The sequence below is a fragment of the Lissotriton vulgaris genome, chromosome 2_1 (assembly GCF_964263255.1).
Source record: "Lissotriton vulgaris chromosome 2_1, aLisVul1.2, whole genome shotgun sequence".
Classification (NCBI taxonomy): Eukaryota; Metazoa; Chordata; class Amphibia; order Caudata; family Salamandridae; genus Lissotriton; species Lissotriton vulgaris.
The window spans coordinates 181,238,628-181,265,916 of record NC_141687.1 but is presented as its reverse complement, the minus strand read 5'-3'; the positions used below and the strand labels follow the sequence as shown (position 1 = coordinate 181,265,916).

General features: G+C 45.9%; 1 protein-coding gene across 1 annotated transcript in view; it reads right to left on the bottom strand.

The window, feature by feature from the left end:
- TBL2 (transducin beta like 2) overlaps positions 1 to 27,289 on the bottom strand; it is an 89,538-nt gene that overhangs the window by 51,370 nt on the left and 10,879 nt on the right. Inside the window, exon 2 of the mRNA XM_086954698.1 lies at positions 1,617 to 1,747. Within this exon, the coding sequence (XP_086810824.1) occupies positions 1,617 to 1,747 (131 nt within the window). The remainder of the gene's footprint in view (positions 1 to 1,616; positions 1,748 to 27,289) is intronic.

Below are 27,289 nucleotides of genomic sequence, written 5' to 3'. Positions count from 1 at the left end.
GTACAGTCCTATATTGGACTGAATAGATTTTAAACGGTGGTTGTCCCAATAGTCCAGTATAAATCACACACACTTACTTGTCCTTGGATCAGTCATGTCCCTCCCGCTTATTTCAACACTTAACCAAATCCCTTCATGATGTCACTACATGCCAGAGGATCCAATTTTTTTTCAACTTTGCATAAAATACCCAGGTGAGGTTTAAGATCATGGCCACCCTTACGGAGGGAAAAAACATTTTGTCTTTTGCAATGTATAAGTGGCTGGAAAAATCTGCTTAAAACAAACCAAGCAAGACTTGAATCTTGATGGAAAGGCGAATGGCCAGATACCCTGGTGCGAGGAAACATGTGGTCGTCAAATTTATGTCCACCATCAGTGGCTAAGGTAAGGAATCTAGGAGTGGTTATGCATTCTGTACATTCAATGTCTGCACAGATGTCGAGGGCTGTAAGCTCAGGTTTCTTTCACGTATGCAAAGCCACAAACAACATTTCAATTCCTAGGTTTCCCACACACATTGAATCCAAATGAATATGCCAATTGTGGTATCTCAAATGGATTTTACAAACGTTTATTTGTTAATACGATGTATCGGATGCTGAGCCTTCTAGGCTACAGTACATGCTTTGTTAGTACAGAAGTGATGTATTATCAGCCGTCCATCCTTCACATTGGTGGCCAGAGACCAAATAAGTAACGTTTTAATCCCTCTATGTTGTGCATAGAACATGTTATCAGTCAGGTCCACTAATTAAGATACAGAGATTCAAGGACTATAGTCAGTTTAGACATCACTACTGTTAAACTAAGAGCTGGTCATCCCTAAATTAAGGAATGTAAATGGGGCAGATGTGTGATTTCTAAATTTGTGGTAAAACTGTGGAATAACCCCTACTTCAAATTTGTTTAGGATCATCTGACCTTTAGTAGAGGCTAAAAACGTATCTCACCCCAAGTTTGAACTAATCTCTTCCAATTCTGGTGTCTGTTTCAGAAACTCTCTCTAGTGCCTAGATGCCCCCACAGGAGCAAATGCTGCACTTCAAGTAACATAGAATAAAATAGGCAGCTTCAAGGAACCAGTCAGTGATAAAGATGGCAGGCAGGGCGGTATCGGTCTCTTATTTCTACCAAGAGAGAAAGTGGCAGTTCCCTGAATCAAAGTCAGCTCGAGGAAGCAAGGCCTGGAAGCTCCCAACATACAATCAATGACAGAGAGCAAAAAGGTAGAATATCGCAACTGAGGAGCAATACCAATAAGTCTCTGCTACGATTAAATCAGCTTGATCAATAAGCTAGCGTGACATTGAGCACTTATGATCAACTTAACTGCAGAGATGAGAAGATGGAGATCCAAGTAGCTCACAGATCAAATGTAGCATATGTGTTGTCGACATTTCTGGGGAGATCTGTAAATGGTCGACGAAATGTAATTTTTGACATACTTGATGTGATAAAACCCAAAATTAAAATACAGGATGCTGCTCTTACAAAATCTAATTTGCTTCGCCTAGCAACAAGAGAACTTAATAGACTCATTGATACAGAGCCAATTACTTTTGGTTAGTTGCTTTCGCTACAGCCTAGCAGTCTGGATACAAAACTTAAAATACCTTTAATGTGGAGGCAAGAAGCTGGTGAGTGAAGGTGTGCTGCTGAGCCTTATCCTTGCGCGGCCGCAGCTGCTGTTTCTGCTTTTTTGGTCCTGGTACCTTCTCAGACACTGCACCGTTTGCTGCCTGATCTGAAAAAAAAAATAGTTATGTATAAAAATATGGTACGGTTGCGAGGTTCTGGTAATCAACACCTAACTCAGGAAGGGCAGGTTAAGCACTGAGAGCTTCTAGGGGTCCTCCACAAACATCCAGAAGACCGGTGCATCAGTTTAGGTAGCATAAGTAGGAATGGCATGAAAACACGCATCGCAAGAGTCACTTTGGGTGTTTTTTTTAACCAGAGGAAAGGTTTAACTGTTCAATAATGCACAAACGGCAGGAACCGCATACCAGGGCAAGCGTCATTTACACAAGGAGGCATAAAACCGACACCAGCAGAGCAAGTTTCACAGAAATTCAAGCTTCTTTACGCCAAGGACAGGAGTAGAGTTCTCTCCCTCCCCCAACACCTCCCCAGTGCTTAGTATAAAGTTCGAATATTTTGTCAATGCATATAGTAGGATTATGAAATGCATCCTATGCTTTGCTTAAAAATCTTTGTGTACATGCAGCAGCATTGGCAGGTCAGGAATAACGCACTGGATTCTATCTTGAACACGTTACACATTCAGAAATTCTACAAACTTCGAACAAGGGTGTGAAGACCAAATATCTTTTTTCTAGCAATCATCAGAACGTCTTGTAAAACGTGGATGGAAGATAGGCGATTAGATCATGAGAAAGAAAGAAAGAAAGAAAGAGAGAAAGAAAGAGAAAGAAAGAGAGAAAGAGGTAACCAGAGCCTGGTGACCAGAGAAGACCTCTGAGGGCTGCAGCACTTATTGCGCCACCCTCAGGGGCCCTGTACCCTGACACCCAAACACTGCCTTTGCAGGCTGAGTGTCTAAGTACAGAACCAAACAAAGAGTAGACATGGCACACATCCCTGTGTGCCATGCCCACAGAACCCACTGGCCTGGCATACTTGTCACCCCTCTAGCTGGGTGCCCTATGCCAGAGGTGTTGGCACAGGTGCATGAGCCCTGTGCTCCTACAGTACCCAGGGCCATTCCTGGGCAATGTAAGTGCAATGATGCCATTAAGAGTACATAGTGCTGGGAGGTTGTCATTACGAACTCCACAGCACCACAATGGCTACACTGAAGACTGACAAGTTTGGTATCAAACTTCTCAGCACATTAAACCCGCACTGATTCCAGTGTGGGATTTAATGTAAAATGCACCAGAGGGCATCTTAGAGATGCCCCCTGAAAACCTAACCTACAATCCACGTCTGGGCTGAGTGGCTGCAGAGGCTGCCACACAGCTTTGCTGGCCCCTGGGTGGAGAGCCCCCCCCCCTCCTCCCCCGCTCTCCTGGGCCTGCAACCATGCACATCCTGGGCGAGGTGCTAGGTCTCCTCCCCCAGGATGGGCTGGGGGAAGCTTCAAAGGCATATCGTCTCTGTGAGCTTCTCCAGACCATTTGCTGTACCCAGCAGCTGGCCCCCACCAGTCCTGACCCCCACTCTGGCGGGAAGACTGGCGGGAAAAAGTACGTCAGGAAGGGGGGGGTGCCAGCCTGTGCCAACCCCACCCCTCAGGTAGGGGAGATGTGGTGAAGCACGGCCCCGGGCCCTGGCCATCTTGAAGATAGGGAGACCTGCCCAATCACAGCTAGGCTCCTGCCCCCCCTCCTACAGGAGAGGAGTAGGCTAGGGGTGTACCCACCCCAGGACAGGGACCTATTGGTCCCTGTCCTTGCCCTACCTGTAACGCCCCTAAATTCAGTGTTTAGGGGCTCCCTGAACCTTCCTTCCACAGATCCTGATAAGAAAAGAAGAAAGAAGATCAAGAAGAAGAAGACCCGCCGTGCAGCTGCTAAAAACAGGATGACAACGACTGACTTGGGCCTCAGCCCCACCGGCCTGTCGATCCTGGAACCTGCTACTGCCTAATCCCGGCGACTCCTGCGGACAGCATCCATGGCACATCGAGAGGACCTGCCTGCCTTGACCCTCTTAAAGTCTGGGACTCCGATCAGCAGAGGCTCTGCTGGAACAACACCCCTGGTGCCAGCCAGGAAGCTCTGGACCAACCCACTCTGCACCTGCCGAGCCTGGCCCGTGCCCGAGTGATCCAGGACCACGAGGACGTCCCCTCGGCGACTGGGACCTGAAGTCCAGTGCCCAAAAACCCTCCTCGACGACCCTGGTGACCCAGACGACGCCTGCAGCCTCAGGACAGAGGACCTCTCCGACCACGACCAGCAGGGGGTAAGATTTCCCGACCTCAAAAGACATCCCTGCACCCGGTGCCCCACGGCCCCCTGTGCCCAACTCCTGGGTGCCTACCTATCCTCCAAGATCCCAACTTACCCCTCGAAGTGTTGGTCGCTCCAGAAGATCCTTCGTCCCTGAGCCTGCAGCCTTTGTTCCCTTTTTAAGTTACTCATTGAATAACATTGTGCGCCCAACGGCTCAATAGCACCCTGCACTCAGCCGCCCTAGTGCCCCTGGCAGTGCAACCTGTACCCTATCCTACTTCCCCATTTCCCTGAGCCCAGCTCTCATAGCCGCGTGGTCTGCTAGCCAGCAGCCACCAACCGGAGGCCCCCTTTACCTCATTGGATAACACTGGGCCTAACTACCTCTGCACCCGGCCGCCCCTGTGCCGCTGGGGGTGAACCAACTGTACTTACCTGACCCTGAGGGATCCCTGAGTCTATGCCCAGAACCCTAACTTCACCAGCCACGTACTCACCTGGAAACCAATAACTCACATACCTGCCATTGGATAACGTTGACTGGTATGACTCGAAAAATCTTCTAAGCGTGAAGTTTTGGAAACTAAAAATATTCATATAAAATCACCCGAATTCCGAAGTACTCACCTGTGATTAGGGGTGAAGTCAGTACTGTACCTTGTAGTTCAGTACTGAACCGCAAAAGTAATCTTTACCGGGTTTACTAGTAATCTGTATTTTCTCCATAGGAATCCATTGTCTGCTTTTTTATGAGATTTCTTCTAAGTGTCTACTTTTGAAAACTTGAAATATTCAGTAAAAATCATACGAAATACTGAAACGCAATTACTCACCTGTTTTAAGTTGAGACCCCAGTGCTGGACCCAGGAGCCCAGTACTGGATTACAAAAGTAACAAAATCATACTTTACCTGCAAACTGAATTTTCTCCCATTGGATAACATTGCCAGTTTTTCATTGAAAAGTTTCTAAGTGTAAACTTTTAAAACGGCTTTATATTCCTGAAAAATCACTACCATAACTAAAACGATTTTACTAAATTGGTTTCAGCTTAGAGATCCCAGGACTGAACCTAGGATCCAGTCCTGGAACTACCAAAGTAATCTACAAAGTAATCAACTGTACATATAAGATGAAAACCCATTGAGCACAATGCTATAGTGTGTCTAGAAGTTTATTGCCTCTTTGCAAAGTAATTAAATGAGAGTACTCATATAGAGAAAAGTATATTTTTATACCTGTTGGTTCTAAAAATAAAACAACTATATCTGATGATATAAAAACAATTGGCCTGGAGTTCAGTCCTTGAGTGTGTGAAACCTTTTGCTGACAGTGTGTACCACAAATGCTTTACACTGTCCTCTGGTACTGCCTTACTGCTTGACCAGGCTACCACTTTTGAGAGTAAGGTCAGTCCTGACTTTAACCTCTGTTATACCTCTTGGGTTTGTGGACCCTATACACCCTGTACCTTATTCTGGTCCAGTATACATAGAGCCACTTTCTCACAAGAATTACATATGATCCGAGTGATTAACACGAACAAAGAGCTCCAACATGTTTCGCTCTGTGATTACACTGTCGCGGCTCAGGAGGAAGAGCGGGAGGGGGGATATTTCCTGCCCTTTCGGTGATTTGAGTGTGCAGTGTGGCATTGCATAATGGCATTGCAATCTTTGGCCTAATAAAAAAAATTCCAGCTGTAGTAGGGCCCTGGCTACACCTCCTAGTGAAGGGCGGGCTGTCCTTTATGGCAGGCATGGAGGGAGAGAGGGATGGTCTCGGCTGCCTCCTCGTACAGTGCCCCTGCTATTTCTAGTGAGCGAGAGGCGCTGAGGTGATGGTATTGGTGGTGGTGGTATTGCTTAGGTATTGGTGGTAGTAATGGTAATTGGTGGTGGTATTGATAGTGGTGGAGCTGGTGGTATTGGTGGTGTTGTTAATAAAACAGGCTTTTGAAAACAACCGGTCAGGTGGCTTTAGTACAGAGGACATTTAACACAGATGTGCTGTTGTCAGCTTCAGCCCATTAGCACACAATTATGTGCTACCTGGAAGTCACATGACATAATTAGCGAATCATTTCTAAATACATTTTACTTGGGGGGGCGGGGGTGGTTGAAAAAGACACAAGATAATGCTGGGTTAAAGTGATTGAAAGCGGGCGGCCGTGCTGCTTAAAAAACACAAGCGGTTTCAGCTGAATCAGCGCATGCCTGGCCTGCAGTAAGAGAAATTAAATAAAGTAAATAGTGCTTACAGCCTAAATAATAGATCCCGTGTATCAACTCAAGTAAAGGGGCCAGTCGCCACGGAAGGGTACAAATAAAGACAAGTACTAAGGAAGGACTAACAAGCCTATTAACGAATCTGAAGGCAGCATTTAAGACAGACAATGAAACAAGCCAATGAGACATATGGGAGGAGAGTGGGCGTGGCTTCTCTCCCATACTCTACTACAGCAATCTCGCAGAGTGAACAGCGCATGCGCGCTACCGCTAGGCTCGACCTAAAAACTTGAATAACGAATGCCTCCATCTAAACTCAGACAGTGGCGAACTCAGGATCAATTGTGAATTTCCTTGTGTGGTCATTCTTTAGTACAGAAGGTCACATGAAAGCCTCAAATTCGAATCGGAGCTTCAGCCAATGAGAAAGAGGACTTGGAGAGACACCAGCCAATCCCAAGACCCTGATGGAATAAAAAGGGTTACGCCTACACAAGGAACCACACTTGCATCAAAAAAGAACAAACGTGCTTACTCTAACAAGGAAGGATAGAGTAATTTCATAAAGCAGTTTGAAGAACGCATGTGTTCTAATGAAGAGACCATCTCCACAGTGGGTAAAACACTAGAGTACATGCACTCCACTGTCAAAAACATGTCAGGAGAGCTGAAAGATAAAATAGGATTTGGAGTACCAATCATGCAGTGATAACATAAGAATCATACATTTAAAGGAAAGGAAAATATTTAAGTGATAGACAAGAGTTCTATGTGGTTCTGTTTGGAGACCTGTTACCAAAAACAAAGTGAGCATTGCATGACACCACCAGGTGAGAGCTCAGCAGACATCTGAGAGTGCACCCATGGAAATTATTAGCAAAATTATTCCATTTAGCGCTTGAGGACACAATGCTAAAACAAGCACAGCGCACTAATAGCACGAACTTCAGAGTCTGCAGCATCCCGCTATTCCAAGAAATGTCTGAGCACACTAAAAAGGAGGAGACCCTCCAAGAGATTACGAGAGTTGAGCAAGACAGATAAGAAACAGGTGGGCGTTTCATAGCATTAATGTTCCACCTTAATTCAAAACCCACTCGATTATGGCCCCAAAAAAAGGGTACGTGGTCCTAAGTCTATTGGCTAATACAATATACGAGGATTGGGTCAACAGGAGAAAGAGTGCCTACAACATAGGAGAAGAAGAAGAAGATCAGAAGGCATCTGAAAGAACAGGAGAATGGAGCCAAGATCATGTTTAACTGAAGGCGAGGCAATAGAGAACTTAGCCTACTTGGATTACAGAAGGTTAAGGTGAATAACTATTTTTCAGGCACGCCAGAATCACAGGAATATTAGGGTAAGACAAAGGCAGTTTCGTAGGGGACAATCATTCACGAAACCACTATTCTTGCAACCAATGGTGTAATTCTTAACCTGGAAAGAAAAGAAAATTGAGTGTGCAGTTTTGCCAAACTCACTAGTTGTGATTTGTTTGCAACAAACACTCCTTATGCCTAAAGATACTTGGCAATGGGACATGGATTACACCCAACTCAATTTTAATCATTTGCCATAGGAATATTGTCTGCAATACATTAGGCTTTAACTTTTGAAGCAGAGGTGGTGATTAATGGTAACAAAAAAGGTAGATACAGGATTATTATGCAGAAACTAGAAGGTAGAGCTTTAACGTTGGTGACCTCATAGGCTTCGAAATCCAACCAACAGACCTTTTCGACTTCACTCGTAAAGATTATAAAAGAGAAACTAGTTGGTAGAATTGCTTGGATGGGAACTTTAACACTGCACAGTCACCTGCCACTGATAGACATCCTACAGAGAAGTTCAAACATGTAGGAATTCTGCGTTCATAAGGCAGGACCTTCTCCAAGATGGGACTCTCTGATAATCAGAAGTACCCATCTCACTGACAGAGAATACACATTTTTCACACTTGTGGGACATTCTCTAGGATAGATATATAGTCATTTGGATTACAGATTTACTCACATAAGTAACAGATAGGGTAGACAGTGTTCAATACGATCTCAGGCCATGTCCCACTAACATGGGCTTGTTAATCTATAGACGTCCCCAGCAAAAAGTGTCAGTGGCATTTTGATCAATCTTATTTCAACCAATCAATCAGCATTTGTAGAGTGCGTCACTGTCACCCCTAGTAGGAGTATCTGATTGCTGGGGTGTGAGGTCTCCATCGTGCCAGCTACCCCTGCGAAAGGTCTTGAGGAAACGGCGGGAAGAAATGAGCAGAAAAGACAAATCAGAGGGAAGAAAGAAGAGCAGAAAAGGCAGCGCAGAAGAGGGCCAAAAAAGGTAGCTGAAGAAGGCAAAACAGAAGGAAGGAAAACGAGCAGCAAAGTCAAAACAGAAGAGGGCAAAACAGAAGGCAGAAAAACGAGCAGAATCGGCAAAACACAGCATAAAACCAGCAGAGGAGCCATAAGCAGAGAGCAGAAAAGAGCGTCAAAGTCAAAACAGAGCAGAAGAGGGCAAAACAGAAGGCAGAAAAAACGAGCAGAATCGGCAAAACACAGCAAAAAAACAGCAGCGGAGGCATAAACAGAGCAGAAAAAGAGCAGGAAAGGCAAAACTGGGCAAGAAACAAACAGAGGAGGCACAAACAGATGGCAGCAGGTAAACAGGCAGCAGAAGGTAGAAGACTGCAGGCAAGCTCGACGGGAGAACTGTTGCAGGGGGAGCTGGCACAGGGACCTGCTAAATTGGGTTGAGCTGCAGCCTCCATTAAGTAGGTCCTGGTGGGGAAGGCGCAGCGCTGGGTGGCGGGAGGAGGGAAGAAACATGCAGGAAAAGGCAAAACAGAGAGCAGAAAAATGAGTAGAAAAGGCAAACTGGACAGGAGAACTGTCATGGGGGAGCTGGCATAAGGATCAACAATAGACTTTAGGAAGAAAAAAAGCTGAAAGTTCAAATAGAGGAATATTTAAATTGAATGAGAACAGAGAAATATTGATAAAAACTCACTGCGATGCCTTCAACGCAGCTGTTAGTTAAAAATAAATAGATCACGCAGATATAAAAGGGTGTTGCCTGCCTTGAAGGACACTATGACATATGTGGGGTAATTTTATTCCCCATTCACTTTCTTGGTCTCGAAGTAGGAAAGCCAGACAGTCTCTCCGCGTTGTCAAGAAGGGAGGGGGCGGCAAATATGGCCGCCCACCAGTCACCGATAGATCCCCAGCGGGGGTCAGGTCATATGGGGTCCATAGTGTGCTGCATCTATCCCCTAGTGACATAGGGAAGGCGGACCTCAGAGCAAACACTGTTACTCAGGCACACCCCCTCAAAGCTTAATTTAAAAGTATATCAGAGTGAAGGAAGTGGCTTGTGTTTCCAAATTTAAAAATACAAGTATTGGTGACGCTCAAAAACATGTGCATATCACAACGGAACATGCATGGATTCTTGATATATAAAGATGTGCAATCTTCGATCTGTGGTCCTCTGAAGCCTCAAAAATGAAGATGGCTGATTTACAGATGAATTAAGCTGTATTTACGGTTTTTATTTACAAGCAAGGTTAGATCTCAGCTGCCATGAAAGAGGAAAGAAACCGTACAATAAGAGAAGAGGTAGGTAAATATTTTAAAATGGCATTGGTAATTTAACCATTATATGCAGTAAAAAAGCAGGTAGCATGCACATTAGATCTGAATTGGTTTCCTGTATTTCTGTATTTGTTTTTTTAGTGTTTAAACCTTGGACACATGTGTAGCTGTAGTTACAGTGCTGTGCATTCACTGGACTTTTGTAGTGGATGTCGTTACTCATGAAATGAGTAACAGTTGGCAACATTCACATGAAACAATCTTCAAGAGTGGCGATGCAGTTTCTAGGTATGTGTACGAAATTAGCTTTTTAGCAACAAGCGGACACGTTTACATCTGTAACTAATGGGTTGTCATTTTGGTATTGTGCTGCTCTGGTTCCCCTCAGGTACAAATTGTCTTACTTTCGACCGAGGAAAGGACAGGATTTCAGGCTAATGCATGGTAAAGTGTCCACTTACGGCGTACAGCTATGAACAAGGTGGGAATCAAAGCAGCACTAAAGATAAACGTTTCTTGTTCAACAGTTACAAAGCTTAAATAAATAAATCCAAAAAAGAGAATCCGAGACCTCAGACCAATTTGAGGGTTTTTTCTAGGCTGTGACTGTTGAAAATCTTCCTGTAGTAATGGGGGCCAAACAAATTGCTGTTAGTTGCTTCTAATAGTAGGGACGGCTGTATTGCAGAGTTAAACATGCGGCGCAGGCAGTCCATCGACCTCACACCTCCCCGCACAGCATTGCAAACCCTGAGCTCCATGTAGTGTGTGCATCAGCCTAGGGGTCTGTGTTACTGGATTCAGAAAGGTTGAAGTCAGACGGTCACGAAACCTCCACTGTTGCGCGCTTCTCTCTCAGTCGCTACAGCAGGCGTCGAGCTGTATTAAAGTTTATAGGAGGTAAAAGAAGGGTTTTTAATTATACATGGGTAGACAAGAGGGGATTACTGTATCTCTTTGACGTGTTGTCTTGCGATGCAAACATAGGGAGCCAGACACAAATGCCCCACCTAGGCTACGGGGCATTAAACTAGTGAGGGAAGCGATTAATGTAATACGGTAGGAGAAGGAGTCCTTTGAATAGGCTGCGATAACTGTGCCTGCCCATTCAAAGTTGTACAGTGACATGCATGTAATATTGTTGGTAGTCTCTTATTTGCACCATCTTGGTGAGGGGCGCGCGTGGAATGTTCAAGGGAAACGGCGGCCGTTCTGATTCATTGTTGTGGTGGCTAACACAGCATCACTCCAGTGTCCTGTCATTCCTACAAAGTATAGCGGCACAGTGGAAGGTTAGAGGGTGCAGCAGGCTGCGCTATGCCTGTGGAAAACACAATTAATGCGACCTGGGAGGGAAGGGAGAGAAAGAGAAAATATACAGGGGCGGTTATTGCGGAACCTTTGTCAGGGCCATAAAACACCACACCAAAATACCTCTGCAGAATATAAAACCTTAACACGATGCGTAGACTTCAAATTTGTCAATGCAAAACGCACACAAAAGAATAGAAACCGAAAAAGTTGAAGTCTGACCTAGTGTTTTTACTGAGAGGGGATAACATGGAATTGGTTACCGAGAACATGCCCTCTTTTCCCCAAGTGTCTGACACACACTCACACAGCACATGAATTGTGCAGACCGAGGCCAGGACTAGACATTTGTTCAAGACAATCTCCTCACCTGGATGCTGGAAGCGTGGTTCTAGATCCATAGGTCGAGATCTACTGACTTTGGGGCAACGTTGTCTTTGTCACAGACAAGTAGTGACTTCCAAATTTGAGACTGCATTGAAGTAAAGGTGGCCAATAAGACTTGCCAATGGTCAGACTGAAACTTTGATCTAAGAGGGAATTCCTACAGACTGACGCCCAAAACATTGATTGGGATCAAGGGCGTGTCTTCAATTCTATTTGTCCACTAGACCAGTAGGGCCCAACCTTGTTATAGCACAAGATCATTAGCTGTCAGTTGACAGCCTCATGTGTTAGTTAAGGCAAAGAAGACTGTGCTGATAAAGCAACGCACACATCTAAATTTGCAAGGTGTTGCATGTCGTATGCATACGGGATGAAGTACTCCCTGCTGTACATGTAAGGGTATTTCAAGTCACTGAGTGGTTCCAGTTCCGTAACCATAAAAGAGTGAAGCTAAAGCAAAGCGGAGTTCCTTTAAAATGTCATGGAAATCCAATGTGACATGCAATAGCTTTATAACATTCAGCAGACTGCAATTTTTACTTATAATACATGGGATTCTCCAAACTCCGTATAAAATTGCATGGCCAATTTTTTTTTATAATCGGCAACTTGGGACAGACAGTTCCCAATTATAAAGAAATGTTATCAGACCTAGGCTAGAATTACTTATTACAGTCGAGTTCTAATGTCACAATCCCTGCTGCCAGCAGCCGAGGTGTAAGGCAAGTCAGGTCACAGAGCAGAATTAAAGCCTCAGCAAAGAAAACTGAAAGTTGCTATTTTTCTTCTTCTCCGTTTTCTTAACTCTACAGTATCAAGCCGAAAGTAGATATTTATGGCAACACATTTATTTTTTACACTCTTGGGGAATTTATAGAAAAATCTTTCTGCAGGTTTCTGCTGCGCCTTTTTTCTTTTCTTTAAACAGGTGTCTATTCAACTGTTTCTAATACATTTTTCCTCAACTAGCTAATCACTTCTTTGATGGGTTTCCTTTTGCACCAGTGATTCTATTTTTATTCTTCATGTTTGCAAATATGCTCACACTTTCATTTGAAAGCGCTATGCACCAATGATTTAAGTGGGTTGTGGGAAAGGGGAACGGTGTGAGCATGTATTATAAGGGATAAAGTACACCCCGCCATACAAAATTAGGATATTTCAAGTCACCTCAGAGTTCCATAACCTTATATAGGAACTCATCCTTGGTCCTCTGTATGGCCATGCAACCCCTCAGCCACTTGCAATACCCTTATAATGTATGCAAGGGGGTACTTTATTCCATATATAATACATTGTTACACCATCACTGTTATGACAAAAAGGTTAAATCCCTGGGGCCTTGCACATTCATATGAAGGACATAATAAGGTTAGAGAAATAAGGGTGAAATCTGTAGTGCAAAATTAAACGCATCAAACAGTTAGTAATTTGTTGCAAAAGCATGTTAGAATCAATATAATGTAAACCAGATAAAGGCTGTAGTTCAGAATCAGTAGTAAGCTGCAGATTCTTTCCTGTAATGAAGTGTAGCATGCAAAAACTAAGCATGTTGCCATAAATATCTGTTTTCTACTGCTCATTATTTTGGAAAAATGAAACACCAGTTCTATTTTTGGAGTTTGAACTGCAGCTGTACAGAGGATTTGTGACCTGCTTTTCACCTTGGCTGCAGACATTGTGCCATCATATTTTAATGCGAATAAGTTATTACTTTTGAGCAGCTACATGAACAGGTGACTAGAGCCATCATCACCACTCAACAGATTATGGCATTAGAGACAGGTTTTTAGGGCGAGGCCTACGTCACCACTGCGTGGCAGTGGGGCGGAGCTTCGAGCCGTATTGTTCTGGGGCTCAGATTCGTGTACGAAAAATTCTTCAGTACGCAAGATTGTTGGTACTTTTTTTTGGCAGCTGCATTGTAATTGGTGTTCGCGGTGCTGTCTTTTTAGTAGCCTTGACGCGATAGGCCATATGTAATTCTCGGTCGCCATTTTTGGCATTTTCTGTGCGGTTATGCGCACGGCAGTCCATTAATTTCAATTAGGAGCTGTCAGGGAGCCGGTGTAATGGAATGAAGATGCTGTGGGCACGTTCACCATTCTACAGTGCGTTTGGTGGGCGCGCGTTTGTCTGCATCGCAGTTCCGCCACAATCACACTTTCCAGCATTTTTTTTTTTTGCTACGAAAACGAGCAACGACATCCTTCCAAACACCGCAGTTTGTTATTACAGTCTGGGACCAAGGAAACATCTGAGACGTACCAAGGAGAAGCCCTCAGCTGAGGAAAAACATTAACACCCATACGAGGTCTGTTCACTTATTGTCCGGGTGGAGTGCTCCGAGCACCGCCCAAACCTGCGGGGAAGGCGGCTTCCACGAGCCGCAGCCTCTCCGAGGGGCTCTACGCGGCGAGTTTATTGTCTTTAAAACCCAGGGTGTGTTTTATTCGCATCAGATGCTGACATAAGTGAGTGAATTAACGAGCTCCCTGACGGCATCGTCCGCAGATTAACGACATAATCTGTTTTTACTTTCACGAAACTTTGAATTTTAATCTACCGCATGTTACTGTTCACAGCAATGCAACCATTTTTGTGACGCACTTTGCGAGGCCAGAACCGGAAGAAATACGTAGCCAAGAAAATTGCATTGTTTTTAATTAGAGTTTAATGAGGGACAAAAGATATCGGACATGCTTCATCACTACGTAGTCATTTATACGTAGTGGATAAAATAAATTGTTAGATGAGTTAGTCGTCATTTTAAGAAGATAATACAAATAATATCTTAATTAAAAGTACAATAAAAATAAAACAGAAGTTGATCGAGGGCAATGACGTTATACACAAGGATAAGAAAACTTTAAAGAGGATCAAATGTTTATACGCAATAATTTAAAAGACGGCACACACCCGTGACATCATAGTACAAAAGGGGTACGAATGCTAGAAGTTGAAGTTGCACTATGTTGTCGTATGCAATATAGATCCTGATTGAGGACTATGACGTCATAGACAATAAAGCTATACATATATCAGAAGCCCAAAGAGGGCCAGGCAAGCACATATGCTAGAAAAAGAACAGAAAGTGAAAATGAACTATGTTTTCATTAGCATTACAGCTGGGAACAATAGAAGTTGAAGTTGGCTAGGTCGTCATATAAAATAAGACTAATAGTTAATGACGTCATAGACAATACAGCTAAGCATACTTGCGGCTGAAAGAGGACTCTATAAACGCTGTATATCTTTACATACGAAAGAAAAAGGCATTGAAATGATTCTGGTTATAAACAATACAGAGAAAAATAAAGGAAGGTGAATGAGCACGTCGTTGTCTTATATAAAAAAAGAACAATGGAACTTGAAAGAGATCTTCGACATCAAATACAAAATGGAAAAGAACACACTCTTGAGGGTGGCCGTGAGTGTAGAGTGAGTGCAGAGTGACAGTGTGCGTGCAGAGTGACAGTGAGTGCAGAGTGACAGTGAGTGCAGAGTGAGTGCAGAGTGAGTGCAGAGTGACAGTGAGTGCAGAGTGAGTGCAGAGTGACAGTGAGTGCAGAGTGAGTGCAGAGTGACAGTGAGTGCAGAGTGAGTGCAGAGTGACAGTGAGTGCAGAGTGACAGTGAGTGCAGAGTGAGTGCAGAGTGACAGTGAGTGCAGAGTGAGTGCAGAGTGACAGTGAGTGCAGAGTGAGTGCAGAGTGACAGTGAGTGCAGAGTGACAGTGAGTGCAGAGTGACAGTGAGTGCAGAGTGAGTGCAGAGTGACAGTGAGTGCAGAGTGACAGTGAGTGCAGAGTGAGTGCAGAGTGACAGTGAGTGCAGAGTGACAGTGAGTGCAGAGTGACAGTGAGTGCAGAGTGACAGTGAGTGCAGAGTGACAGTGAGTGCAGAGTGACAGTGAGTGCAGAGTGACAGTGAGTGCAGAGTGAGTGTAGAGTGACAGTGACTGCAGAGTGAGTGTAGAGTGACAGTGAGTGCAGAGTGACTGCAGAGACAGTGTGTAAGAGTGCAGGGTGCAGATTGTGTGAGTGTGCAGAATGAGTGTGCAGGATAAACAGTGTGTGACTATGCAGGGTGACATTGGGAGTGTGCGGGTGAGCAGTGTGTGAATGTGTAGGGGCAGTGTGTGAGTGTGCAGAACACACCACACACACACACCACACACACATACCACACACACACACCACACACACATAACACACACACAAACCACACACCTCACTCAACACCACACACTCTTCACCACTCACCACAACACAGTCAGCACCACACTCACTCCCCAGGCTCACCCCCACAGACTCACCACAACACACTCCCCACTACACAGAAAACAACACACACAACAACACACCCCCAGCCGTCAATGAATGCTTTCACCATGCACAAACACCAACAACCATCAATGTACGCTTTCACCAAAAACAAACACGACCATGCATCAGTGCCGCTAAACACCCACGCACACAACAAAGTCAGTGCAACTTTCACTAAAGACACATACACACCAACAGCTGACAGTACACCAGCCACTCTTTCAATTGGCACAATCATCAGTAGCTGTCAGTGCACATTACCATTACAATGCCATTATCTCAAACTCAAACAAACCCGAGCCCTACTGCATTCCTAATGCTTGTTTATACAGAGACGGCAGGCTCCAATGTATTTTATGGCTCATGGAAAGCCTTTACTGTTATGGCAGGTGCTAAAAGGAAATAAAGTAAGCTGAAAGCTCAGCTTGCCCTACAGGCAATGTTGGCATAAAACACATCTACATGCGTGCAAAGACTAACATTTTGTGGTTATTGATAATTCTCTCACAATGTTTCGTGATTCTATGTAAATACATAAAATGCTTGTGAAAACTGTGAAACCCTTTCCATGCAGCCCCACAAAGTTTAAAGGCATCACATTCCTCTCCCTACCCTGAAAAGAGATTTACTCCACATATTGTCAGGAGTAAATCTAACAATTTCCAAAAGTGGTAAACATTAGGATGTTTGTGGCAGTTAACAATCAAGGCTGAACATGCATTGAACCGCCCACCCCTTGCTCAAGATTTACTCCCCATGCCACAATACATTGTTGTAGGGTAATATCACGTGGGAGCAACTGGATTTATTATTCCAAGGTTATCTTTTTCTTAATTCCGAGCAGTCATGTGTACAGCCACTTGCACTCATACATTTACAAGTGAAAACAGCGTTGTCAATTGGGCCCGGTCTTTGCTCCACTGTGACGACTTTGTATGGCAGGTGCTCTGTGAGATCTGCAAGCCCTCTCACTGTGTCAATGTGTCGGAGCTCTCCCACCAGACCACAGATTAGCCTTCAACGGCCTCTGTATGGGATGCCAATTTTAGTCTTCTGTTCCGTCTTCGCTCTCACAGAACGAATGTCTTCTGGCATGCTAGGCTTTCCACCATTCCTTAGGTCGCGATTCATATAGAGGTTGTTGGTTCGGTCCTCTCCAGGGACAACTTTTTACTTCAGCTCCATGTTTGTTGTGGGTTGTGCGACAGTTTCAGTTTCACCATTGGCCAGTGTCTCCCTTCAGGGAGTATAAATACTTTGAGATTCTTAACCTCCCAGGATGGATGTCTTTCCTCCATCAGGGCTGCTCATATACTTATCTTGGTCTCTACTTCTGTCTTTGCTTTCAAGCTATGATTGATTGAGGAGTTAAGAGGGCATGTGGTTTGTAAGAAAACCCTAGACAGCAAGTTGTGTAAATGTCAGGCATTCTGATGGTAAAACTTTAGAATTCTATAATTGTCCTCATAGCAGGGTTACTTACCCTTCATGAGTTTGCCTGTTGCCAGCTCCCCGCGTTTAATAGGCTACAACGTATTTAGATACATTGATAAGTGTCAACTTTCTTCCTGCTCTTTATTTCCTCTCTTTATAATAGTATGCAGATTCTGGAATCTCCTAGATTTCCAGGCTGGACATTAGATCAGCGAGTTCTGACAAACCATACAAATATTAGTCTCCAGACATAATTTTTTCTGCGCTCTTTGAGATCCAACGTTAACACCGCATGGATTTTGATGCAATGTAACAGCTGATCACGGAGCCTCAATCTCCAGCCGATGTTTTCCAGGATAACTGTCTTATAGGCCTCTTTTCCTTGATGTGAGGTTTCGCCTCCTGCAAAGGCTGCTCGTAGTTCACCATCCAGCCCTCTCGCTTTCTAAGACAAAGTGCTTGTGCATCGCCAGCTAAGAGGTGAATGTTACACTGCATTTAGACTTAGACCCTGCCACTATCTTGCAAACTATGCGAAAAATATTTAAACAAGCTTGCACTGAATTGGCTTTAAAGGTTTTTCGCTGTTGCTGCTGGGTGAAGCTCACTCCACACAGGGCACGTGCAAAGTATCTTGACCTGGACAAGAGGGAGCTGTAGGGCGAACACAGTCCAGGTAGGATGATGAGAGTGGCAGGCAGTGAGCATGTTTCAGGTAAAAGGCAACATAGAGGGGAAAGGAGACATAGGACCACATGCGGAAAGCAGCAAAGCCCTCTCACCAGGATGCAAATCAAGAATCAGTGGTGCCCTTGTGCAATACCTTCAGCTTTAACTTAGCTCAACCACTGATCGCGCTCTCTATGTTTTTGTTTAATAAATGCTGTTTTTTTTACCAATACAGATTTTTTGTAGTTTTGACCCTATTGATACAAAGGAAATACAAGAGTAGTTTTTTAAAGTGAAATTGGGGACGGGTCAAAGGATGATTACCTTCTAGCTCACATCTTTACCTTCTTTGCTTCTCTCCTGGTATGGCACTTCACAAATATATTAAACTTTTCTTTAAAAACAGCCAGCCAAAGTGCCAGAAGCCTGGAAACGTGCTGACGTTTTGCCGATTCTCAAAAAAAAATCATCAGTAGATTCTGCCTGTTTTTTTAACTATGAGCAACCTACCTTCTGCCACTTCCCATGAATTTTTTGGAAATGGTAATAGATAGGAAACTCTGCAATTTTTTTTTAGGATAACCATTTACTGGAGCCCGCACGGTCAGGTTTTAGGGCAAAGCATAGTATGGAGACAACCCTTGTAACTGTCACAGATTCCATCGGGTCTTCCCTATATAAGGGCAGCACAGCTGTATTGATACTTCTCATTCTGTCCGCTATGTTTGACACGGTATCACATGCAGTACTTATTGACTAACTTTATGCCATTGGGGTGCAAGGCCAGGGCCTTGGATTGGTTGAGTGACTTCTTGGATGTGCACTCCCAAGTTTTCTCCATTCCCTCTACAAACCTAGGGCAGCTAATAACATCTGCGGGTACCTCAGAGATCTTCTCGAGTCCTACACTTTTTAACGCCTATGTAGCTTCATTAGAGAAAGTTGTGAGATCATTTGAAATTGAGATTCTCTCATATGCCACTGACACCCAGCATGTTTTGTCTTTTGGGCAGGAGACAGAACTTACCAAAATCAGAATTGGGGACTGCATGGGTACCATGGCTACTTGGATGAGATAGTTTTCGCTAACCGAATAGAGTGAAAAAATGAAATAATGCTCTTTAGAAAAGCCGCTCAGCCTAGATCAGAAGTCTGGTGGCCCCAAGAGCTTGGCACTCCTCTCTGTCCCAAAAAGGCAGTTAGAAATCTTGGCATCATAATAGATGACAAGCTTACAATGGAAAATCATGCCAAGGCCACACGTGGCAAATCGTTTTAGCATGTTATACCTTCTTAGGAAGGTGTTTTCATGGCTGCCTTTAGATTGCAAGAAGGCGGTGATACAGGCACTTCTAATCAGCCATTTGCTGGTGGGCATGAATTCTTCCTTGTAGATTCGCCTTCAGCTGGTCCCAAACTTGGCTGCCTGGGTGGTATGTTACCTACCTATAGGCACTAGAATAGGTCTGGTGCTTAGTCCTTTACATTGGCTCCCAATTAGGAAAAGGAGCATTTTCAAGCTTCTTTGCCTTTCTCACAAGGCTCTATATGGGGTTGGCCAGCTGTATCTGATCTCAAATTAGTTTTTACTATCCAGCTAGGGCTTTGAGATCTTCGGACATCACTCTAGCTGCTCCACGTAGAATTTGAATCACTCGAAACGGCAGACACTTCTTTTCGTTTCTTGCTCACCATTACTGGAATAAGTTATCTGTTCCCATACACCCTTGTAGCTCCTTACTGCTTTTTAAAAAGCTAATCAGAAATTGGCCTTTGGACCTGACCTTCTTGAGAGTGTCAAGTTGAGTCTGCCTCCCCTCATAAGATCTTAGAGCCAGAATATTCAGCAGGGATCGAGCCCTTTCTGTGCTATACCAAATACCAGCAACACAACATAAGCGAGGCTCTGTAACATTGCCCAGAGATTTCTTTCTGCATCAATGGAACAAAAACACATGCATGCGCAAGGAATGCTGATAGCAAACGAAAACAAAGGCAAAGCCAATAGGTCTCACCTATGCGAGAGCTATTGGCTTTGGCAAGGTGCTATACACCACTGAGGCTGCTATTCAACATGGCTAAAAGTTAATGACTTGGTATGGAGTGGGGTAGACCGGGGTGGAGTGAAGTACATGGGTGTGGGGTTTATTGTGGCTTTATATTAGGGTGGAATGGAATGGGGTAAATTGGCCTAGATTTGAGTGGCTTAGATTTGAGTGGCCTGTGGTAGATTAGGGTAAACTGGAGTGGTAAGGTTGGGTGAATTGGAGTAAAATTGGAGTGGGGTGGTGTAGATGAGGTAGATTTGAGTGTGGTAGATTGGGGAGGGACATATTTGAGGAGTATGGTAGATTTCAGCGTGGTAGACTGGGTGGACTAGAGTGTGGTAGATTTGAGCAGAGTGTGTTAAACTGGAGAGGAGTAGTGTACACTGGAGTGGGGTATATTAGAGTGGAGAGGAGTTGGATAGATTGCAGTCGAGTTTGGAGTGAAGTTGGGATAAATTGAACTGGGGCAGAGTGGAGTAGATTGGGTTGGACTCTGGTAGATTGGAGTGGGTTGGATTGGGGCACATTGGAGTGGGCCAGACTGGAACAGAGTGGGGTAGATTTGTGCGGAGTGCGGTAGAGTGGGGAGAAGTAGATTGGTTTGGGGTAGATTGGAATGGGGTGTGTTAGATTGGGATATAGTGGAGTGGGGAAGATTGGGTGGATTGGAGTTGGGATAGAGTGCAGCGGGTGGGGAGGAGTTGGATAGAAATTTGGAGTGGAGTGGGATAGATTGGGGAAGAGTGGAGTAGGCTGAGTTGGGTGTAGTAGCTAGGGGAAGATTGGAGTAGGGTAAATGGGATAGGGTGGGGTAGATTGTAGTGGGGTAGAGTGAGGTAGACTGTGGTGGAGTGGGGTAAATTGGAGAGGAGATGGATAGATTACAGTAGAGTGTGGAGTGTGGTAAATTGGAATTAAGTGGGGTAAATTGAACTGGGGTGGATTGGAGAGGAGTAGATTGGAGTCGGGTACAGTGGAGTGGGTTGGGCTGGGCTAGACGGGAGCAGAGTGGTGTAGATTTGGGTGGAGTGGTGTAGATTTGGGTGGAGTGCAGTAGATTGGAGTGGAGTAGAGTGGGTGAGGTTGATTGGGGTAGACTGGAGTTGGGTAAATTGTAGCGAATTGGAGCGGGCTAGATTGAGGTACATTGGAGTAGAGTAGCGTGTTGTGTCGTGGAGTGAGTGGCGTAGATTAGAGTGGCCTGGAATTGAGTGGCATGGAGTAGAGTGGAGTTGCATGTCGTAGAATGGAGTGGCAGAGTGGTGTAGTGTGGAGTCTGCACGGTGTGGAATCACACTGCCATTACAAACAATACATTTTCAATTAAAATGACGATTACATTTGCAACGAAATAAGATTTTACTGAATACAAACAATGTGTGCAAATGTCATCAAGTGTATTAATCGTATTTAAATATTTGCTTCCGTATTTAAATATTTGTTTCCACCGCACTTCAGAATTACAAAAAAACGTTGCTTAGTTTGTACTAAATCCGATATATTCTGAAACAGACAAATTCATTTCCTTTTTCTTGGGTGATAGGGAAAAAAACACCCTGCACCCTTTCCTCTTACATTGGTACTCAGCAGGATTGTCACATAAATTCTCTCACTTTAAAGTCCGAGAAAGAAGAGTAAACACCAAGCTCACTCTGAAGACTTCTTGACATCTGAACTCTGTCTTTGAACGCACAGCAAATCTATATCTATCTATACTACTATTATAAAGAGAGAGCTGAAACCTTTGAGGCGGGTAAATACAAGAAGTACAGCACCAATCACAACACCCAATACTGCATAGTAGAAAGGTCAAGGAACCTTAGGGGTAAAGTAGTCCTTTGTGGGCGTTGGCGTGTCAAACTACACAAACTCCACTTGGGCGTTGGCGTGGGTGTGTCGTGGCCGTGGGCGTATCAAACTACACAAACTCCACGTGGGCGTTGGCGTGTCCTGGGCATGTCAAACTACACTTCACATTATTACTTTGTGGGCGTGCACCGTTGTAAGAGGGGCGTGGCACAACAGCGTTGTCAGAGGGGCGTGCCACAAATAAAACAAAAAATGGCCGCCTACTTCAGTAGCGCGCCTTTCAGAAGCAATGTGCGCGCCCATTAACGCTCCACCTTGGCGTTCTGCTCACTTCTCACACGTCCGTCTACAAACACCAAGCTGCGCCGCATTCACGCCCATTGCCATTCATGCGCCGTTAATGTCCAACAAACAAAAGAATACTAAACAAGCTATGGTCCAAGGGCGGGACACACAAAAGAAGAGCAACAAAAGACAACTAATAAGAAGTAAGCAAATGATAGTGACATGTGAAACGGGGCAGGCAGCGTTATCAACGTAGACGGTGGAGGGGGTGTGGCAACCAAGAGAGAGTACAGGGGATGGGGATAAAGCAGCGCACATGAGAGAGAGAGCAAGAAACAAGCACTCCCATGGAGTGATCAGAGCAAAAGAAAAAAAAGAAAGCAATTCCATACTGTAGTGCAAGGAAGAATACAAGTCATCAAATCAAAAGATTGGTAGAGGGGTGTGGATTGAGCGCCGATGTAATCTGCAGCGGACCTCGGAAATCCTCCGCAGCCGGCGGTTGTTGCAAGCGATCCTGAAATACCGTAAGGGGCCCTGGCCCCGTCACCTCAGACTGGTGCGGAATATCCAGTGCCCGACTGGAAGAACTTTGAGGGTTTAGGATTCAAGGATAACGGAGAAAATCTGGATTTTCTTCCCTGCAGCAGCCCGCCAGAACAGGAATCAAAATTACGGCCCAGACCGGAGTCGTCGATGCCTGCAGTTAGGGACGGCAAATGTCCCTGGGACGCCTTCTGGCAGTAATCTAGCTGACCGATTGACGGCCGCGACTCGCCTGAAGACCCTCTGATCAGGGAAGCCAAGAGGCGGCGGAAGCGAGCATGAGTCACCTGGCTGCCCGCCCGATGCTGCCTGACCCTAAGATGGCGGTATGAGAGTAGCTGTCTACGCCGCGCCGGGCTGTTAAGCTCCGTGCTGCATCTCCTACACGGACCGCATCCTGAGGTGAGCTTAACGGTTGGTCGGCGCCCTGTCGCTTTGGCACCGAGGTGAGGTGCGAAATCCCAGGAATTAATGCTGCAGGAGGCCGGCTGCACGGGGGAGCTGCAGCGCAAAAAGGAGTGAAGAGCGTGCTACAGGCCAGGAGATCAAAAACTAGCCTGGACTTAGAGGGATAGAGGAGCGATATTAGGTGAAGATGCAGGCAAACAGAAGCAAGAGCAACATACGGCCAGAAACACCCAGGGAGTCCCATTTGGCCAGAGCCTAGCGGTCCACACGTGTGGCACACCATAAGGTGGGTGCTTGTGGGCACTGGGCAAGATTTCATTGACCCGCGCTTTGGTACAGGGATATGTGAGGGAGTGGAGTGGGGGTCGACTGTGGGGACCAGATTGGATGGCTTTGCTGTTCAAAATACGGATGCTCTGCACTTTGGATCACTGAGAGGTGGGCCTACCCGCTGAGGGTTATATGAGATATAAACCTCCCCAGAAGCGCATAATAATGATATTCGAGCTGTGCATAACTCAAAGCACTGCAGCAGGCAAGGAGGACTGAAACCAGAAACAGCAGGCCTACCTAATTCTTGAACCTCTACGGGGGAGGGGACCTTTGCTTCTGGATGATACACCCCCCACATGCCCGAGTCATTTGGGGCAATTTCCTGGGTTTCTACAGATTGGGATCAACTGGCACGCAGACTTTCGAAACAGTTTTGACACCATTGCCTATGCAGGAGTACAGCAGCACGTCCGCTTGACTGGTGAAAGCGGAGCCCACGATCTTCCTTACACAGACTTCTACTTTTGCCAACAGATCGCAAGATGGGCAGGGTGTCCAGAAAAAAGGGATATGAGGTCCTTCGGATGGACGAATTGGAACAGCACACTGATGATGATTATGACCACGTAACTGGGTGGGGAGAGGGGCTGAGCAACCCGGAGACCCCACCTTGGGGGATATCATGCTGGCCATTATATTGGCGCTTGAGGCGAGGATGGACGCTAGGTCGGATCTCACCCTCTTGAAAGACGACCACCGAAAAATTAAAGAGAGAGTAGCGACCAATGAGACTAACATGAAATACATATCGGATACGGTCGCCGCTCTTCAAGACTCCCTGAAAGAAGTGGTAGATGAGGGCTGAAGACAGCGAAGGGCACTCAAGAACAAATAACCTCAGCATCGTAGGCGTTCTGGAGCGAGAGGATGGAGCTGATGCGGTCCAGTACCTGGAAACCTGGCTGAAAACAGAGGTGGCACCGGAGGGGCTATCCCCATTTTACGCACTGGAGCGGGCGCACAGGGTCCCGGCTCGCCCACCTAAACCTGGGGCCCCGCCCAATGGTGGTGCGGTTGCTGCACTATCGAGACTTCATACTACAAAGAGCCCAGGGGCTCTCTGGTACTGAACTTCCAGACGTTACTCTCCAGACAGCGGATGGGATGTTTGGATGAACGGTCTGCAGGGAGTAAGCGGAAAAGATGGTAGGATGCCTGTTATGACTCCTGGGACTAGAGACTCAACCGTTACAATGAGGGGGAACTTGAATGTATCATGGGGTCCCACTGGGAGAATTAGCTATAACGGAGGGGGGCCGGGAGGAGGGTTCTGGGACCAACGGATGTGAGCCACGCACCACCTCCTTTTTATGGCTTTTTGTATGAATGACTTAGTTTGGATGGGGGCCTCTTCTTGTGTGCCTGTCCTGGGGTGTGGGAGTTGGGTAAAGGTTATAGTTTGGGGTAAGTGAGAAGGGGTCAGACATTTCGCTAAGGGAGATCTCTGGGGTCAGAGTCTTGAGTCGGAATCATGGGTACCTCCATAGGAATCAAAGTTATGACCTGGAATGTCAGGGGCACACAATGAGCCGGCAGCACAAAATACATGCTTACCTGGCAAGGAGAGGAGTGCAAATTGCATTACTACAAGAAACCCACCTAAAGAAGGCGGAAGGGGCGGCACTACAACGCAGTTGGAGGGGGTAGGTGTTTTATATTACGTATTCGGCCTTTTCGAGAGGGACCTTAGTGTGGGTACGTGCGGGGGTGCGTTTCAATGTGTCCAGCAGTTTATAGACCCTGGAGGGCCGATTTGTGGTGGTGGTGGGGCGCCTTCATGGCCGGGATATTACATGTCGACCAACCTGCTTTCTTTGCACAGCTATCGCAGAAATTGGTAGCGGTTTTGACGGGACATGTGCTTTGAGGGGAGATTTTAATTGCATTACTGAGATGGCCCTGGACCGCTCCCATCCAACACTCCCTGCCGCTCCCACACATAGACTAGAAGAAACCCGACGAGACTGGCAACGGCACTAGGGACTGATGGACACTTGGAGGGTCCATCACCCGGGGGAACGAGACTACTCTTTCGGCTCTACAAGAGCTGCATGTTCGACTGGACTCAATTCTTTGTTCCCCAGAGGTGCATATAGAGGTCACACTAAGTGAGTACTTAGCCAGGACGATATCTGCTCAGAATCCCCTGCTAATATCCATGAATTGGGTTCAAATTAGGTCTGCTATTCCCAGTTTTCGTCTCGGTCCGGAGACATTGGAAGACCATTTCTTTACAACCACAGTCGGTACTGCTATAGAGGAGTACTTTCAGATCAACACTAACATGGCCACTAGCTTACACAATGAGTGGGATGCATTTAATGTAGTGATAAGGGGTCGCTGTATTGGGGAAGCGGTGGGAGTACGTAGAAACCTGCTGAACGATGTACCGAAGGTGGAACAGCTCAGAGACGTGGAAAGGGATAGGCCAGAACGAGAAGACAAACAGGAGGATCTTATGACGGCCAGGGAAGAATTGGTGGCTCAAGTGGAGCGCTTGAGATGTTTTGATTATAGGGCGTATGTGGCTCGGGCACACGTTGAGAGGGACACATCTGGGACGCTGCTGGCCTGGCTGGCCAACCCTGCGCGTAGAGGGAGGCCGATTTTAGAGGTGGTGATGGAAAAACGTACTACGGGCAGCAGGCTAGTAATGCGCAGTTACTGGAATATTATACTATTATACTACTCTATATCAAAGTCAATTAGACCCTAGAGTATTGGAGGAGGAGGGATTCCTGGATATAGAACTGCCGCAAGTTGAGGCAGAGGATGCAGAGGTCTTACGCCGGGCTGTTGAGATAGGAGAGATCAGGGGAGCCATAAAGCGTATGGCCAGAAACAAAACCCCTGGCACAGATGCGCTACAGAGAGTTTTATGCCACATATGTAGATCTGTTGGCTCCCTGCCTGTTAGCCCTCTACAACTGATCAAAACAGGTTGGCTTTCTACCTTGCTCAACAAGAGGCGATAATTATACCATTCCTCAAGCCGGATAAACCGGCGTGGGATTGCGCCGCCTATTGCCCCCACTCTATGCTTAATTTAGACTACAAGATATTGAGTAGCATTTAAGCCAGCCGTTTGATGACCCATATAACTACGCTTGTGCATATGGCCCAGGCCAGGTTTATTCCCAACCGGAATACAGCTATGAATATACGCCGGCTGTGTCAACTGGTGCACAGTTCAGCAAGGGGGGTGGGGGGAGGCGTACATCTTATAGATTGACATTGAAAAGGCCTTCGATAGTCATTGAGTGGCCATACCTGTTTAGAGTCCTGCGAGCATTTGGACTGGGCGAGGGGTTTGTGGCTTGGATGAGAATTCTGTACAACCTCTCGACTGCCAGGGTTCGCACGGGGGGAATACTTTCAGAGGCCTGCAGAGTGGGCAGCCGTACGAGACAGGGATGGAACCGCTGGCAGTTCATGCAAGATCAGGGCGATATCACAGGGGGATGGATGGGGTGGGCCAAGCCCACTACATAGCTCTGTACGCGGACGATCTTCTAATTTTCCTCGCCAACACTGCTGATGAGTTACAGGGTGCCCGAGAACTGCTGTCCAGACTGGGGCGGGTGGCGGGACTCAGAGTCAACTGGAATAAGACGTGCCTTTCCCTGCCCAGGGGGGTAGAGGCAAACCTCCAAATGGGCTTGACGTGAGGTGGGAAGGGAGCTGTTTGACTTACCTAGGAGTTCGGATCTATCATGACCCCTCTGACTTGTTTGAAGGTAATATAGGAAGAGCATTAAGAACCACCAGGAGCAATTTTGAATTTTGTGGGACCTTTCCACTTTCAGTAGCGGGGAGGGTGGCGCTGCTAAAGATGGTAACCCTGCCTCGACTACTTTACTATTTTGGCTCACTACCTTTATGGATACTCCGAAAATACTTTACCCAACTAAACACCATGACTACAGATTTTTATGGGGCTCTGGGAGGCGCAGAGTGGCGCTCAGCAATATGAGGAGACCGGGGGGGAGT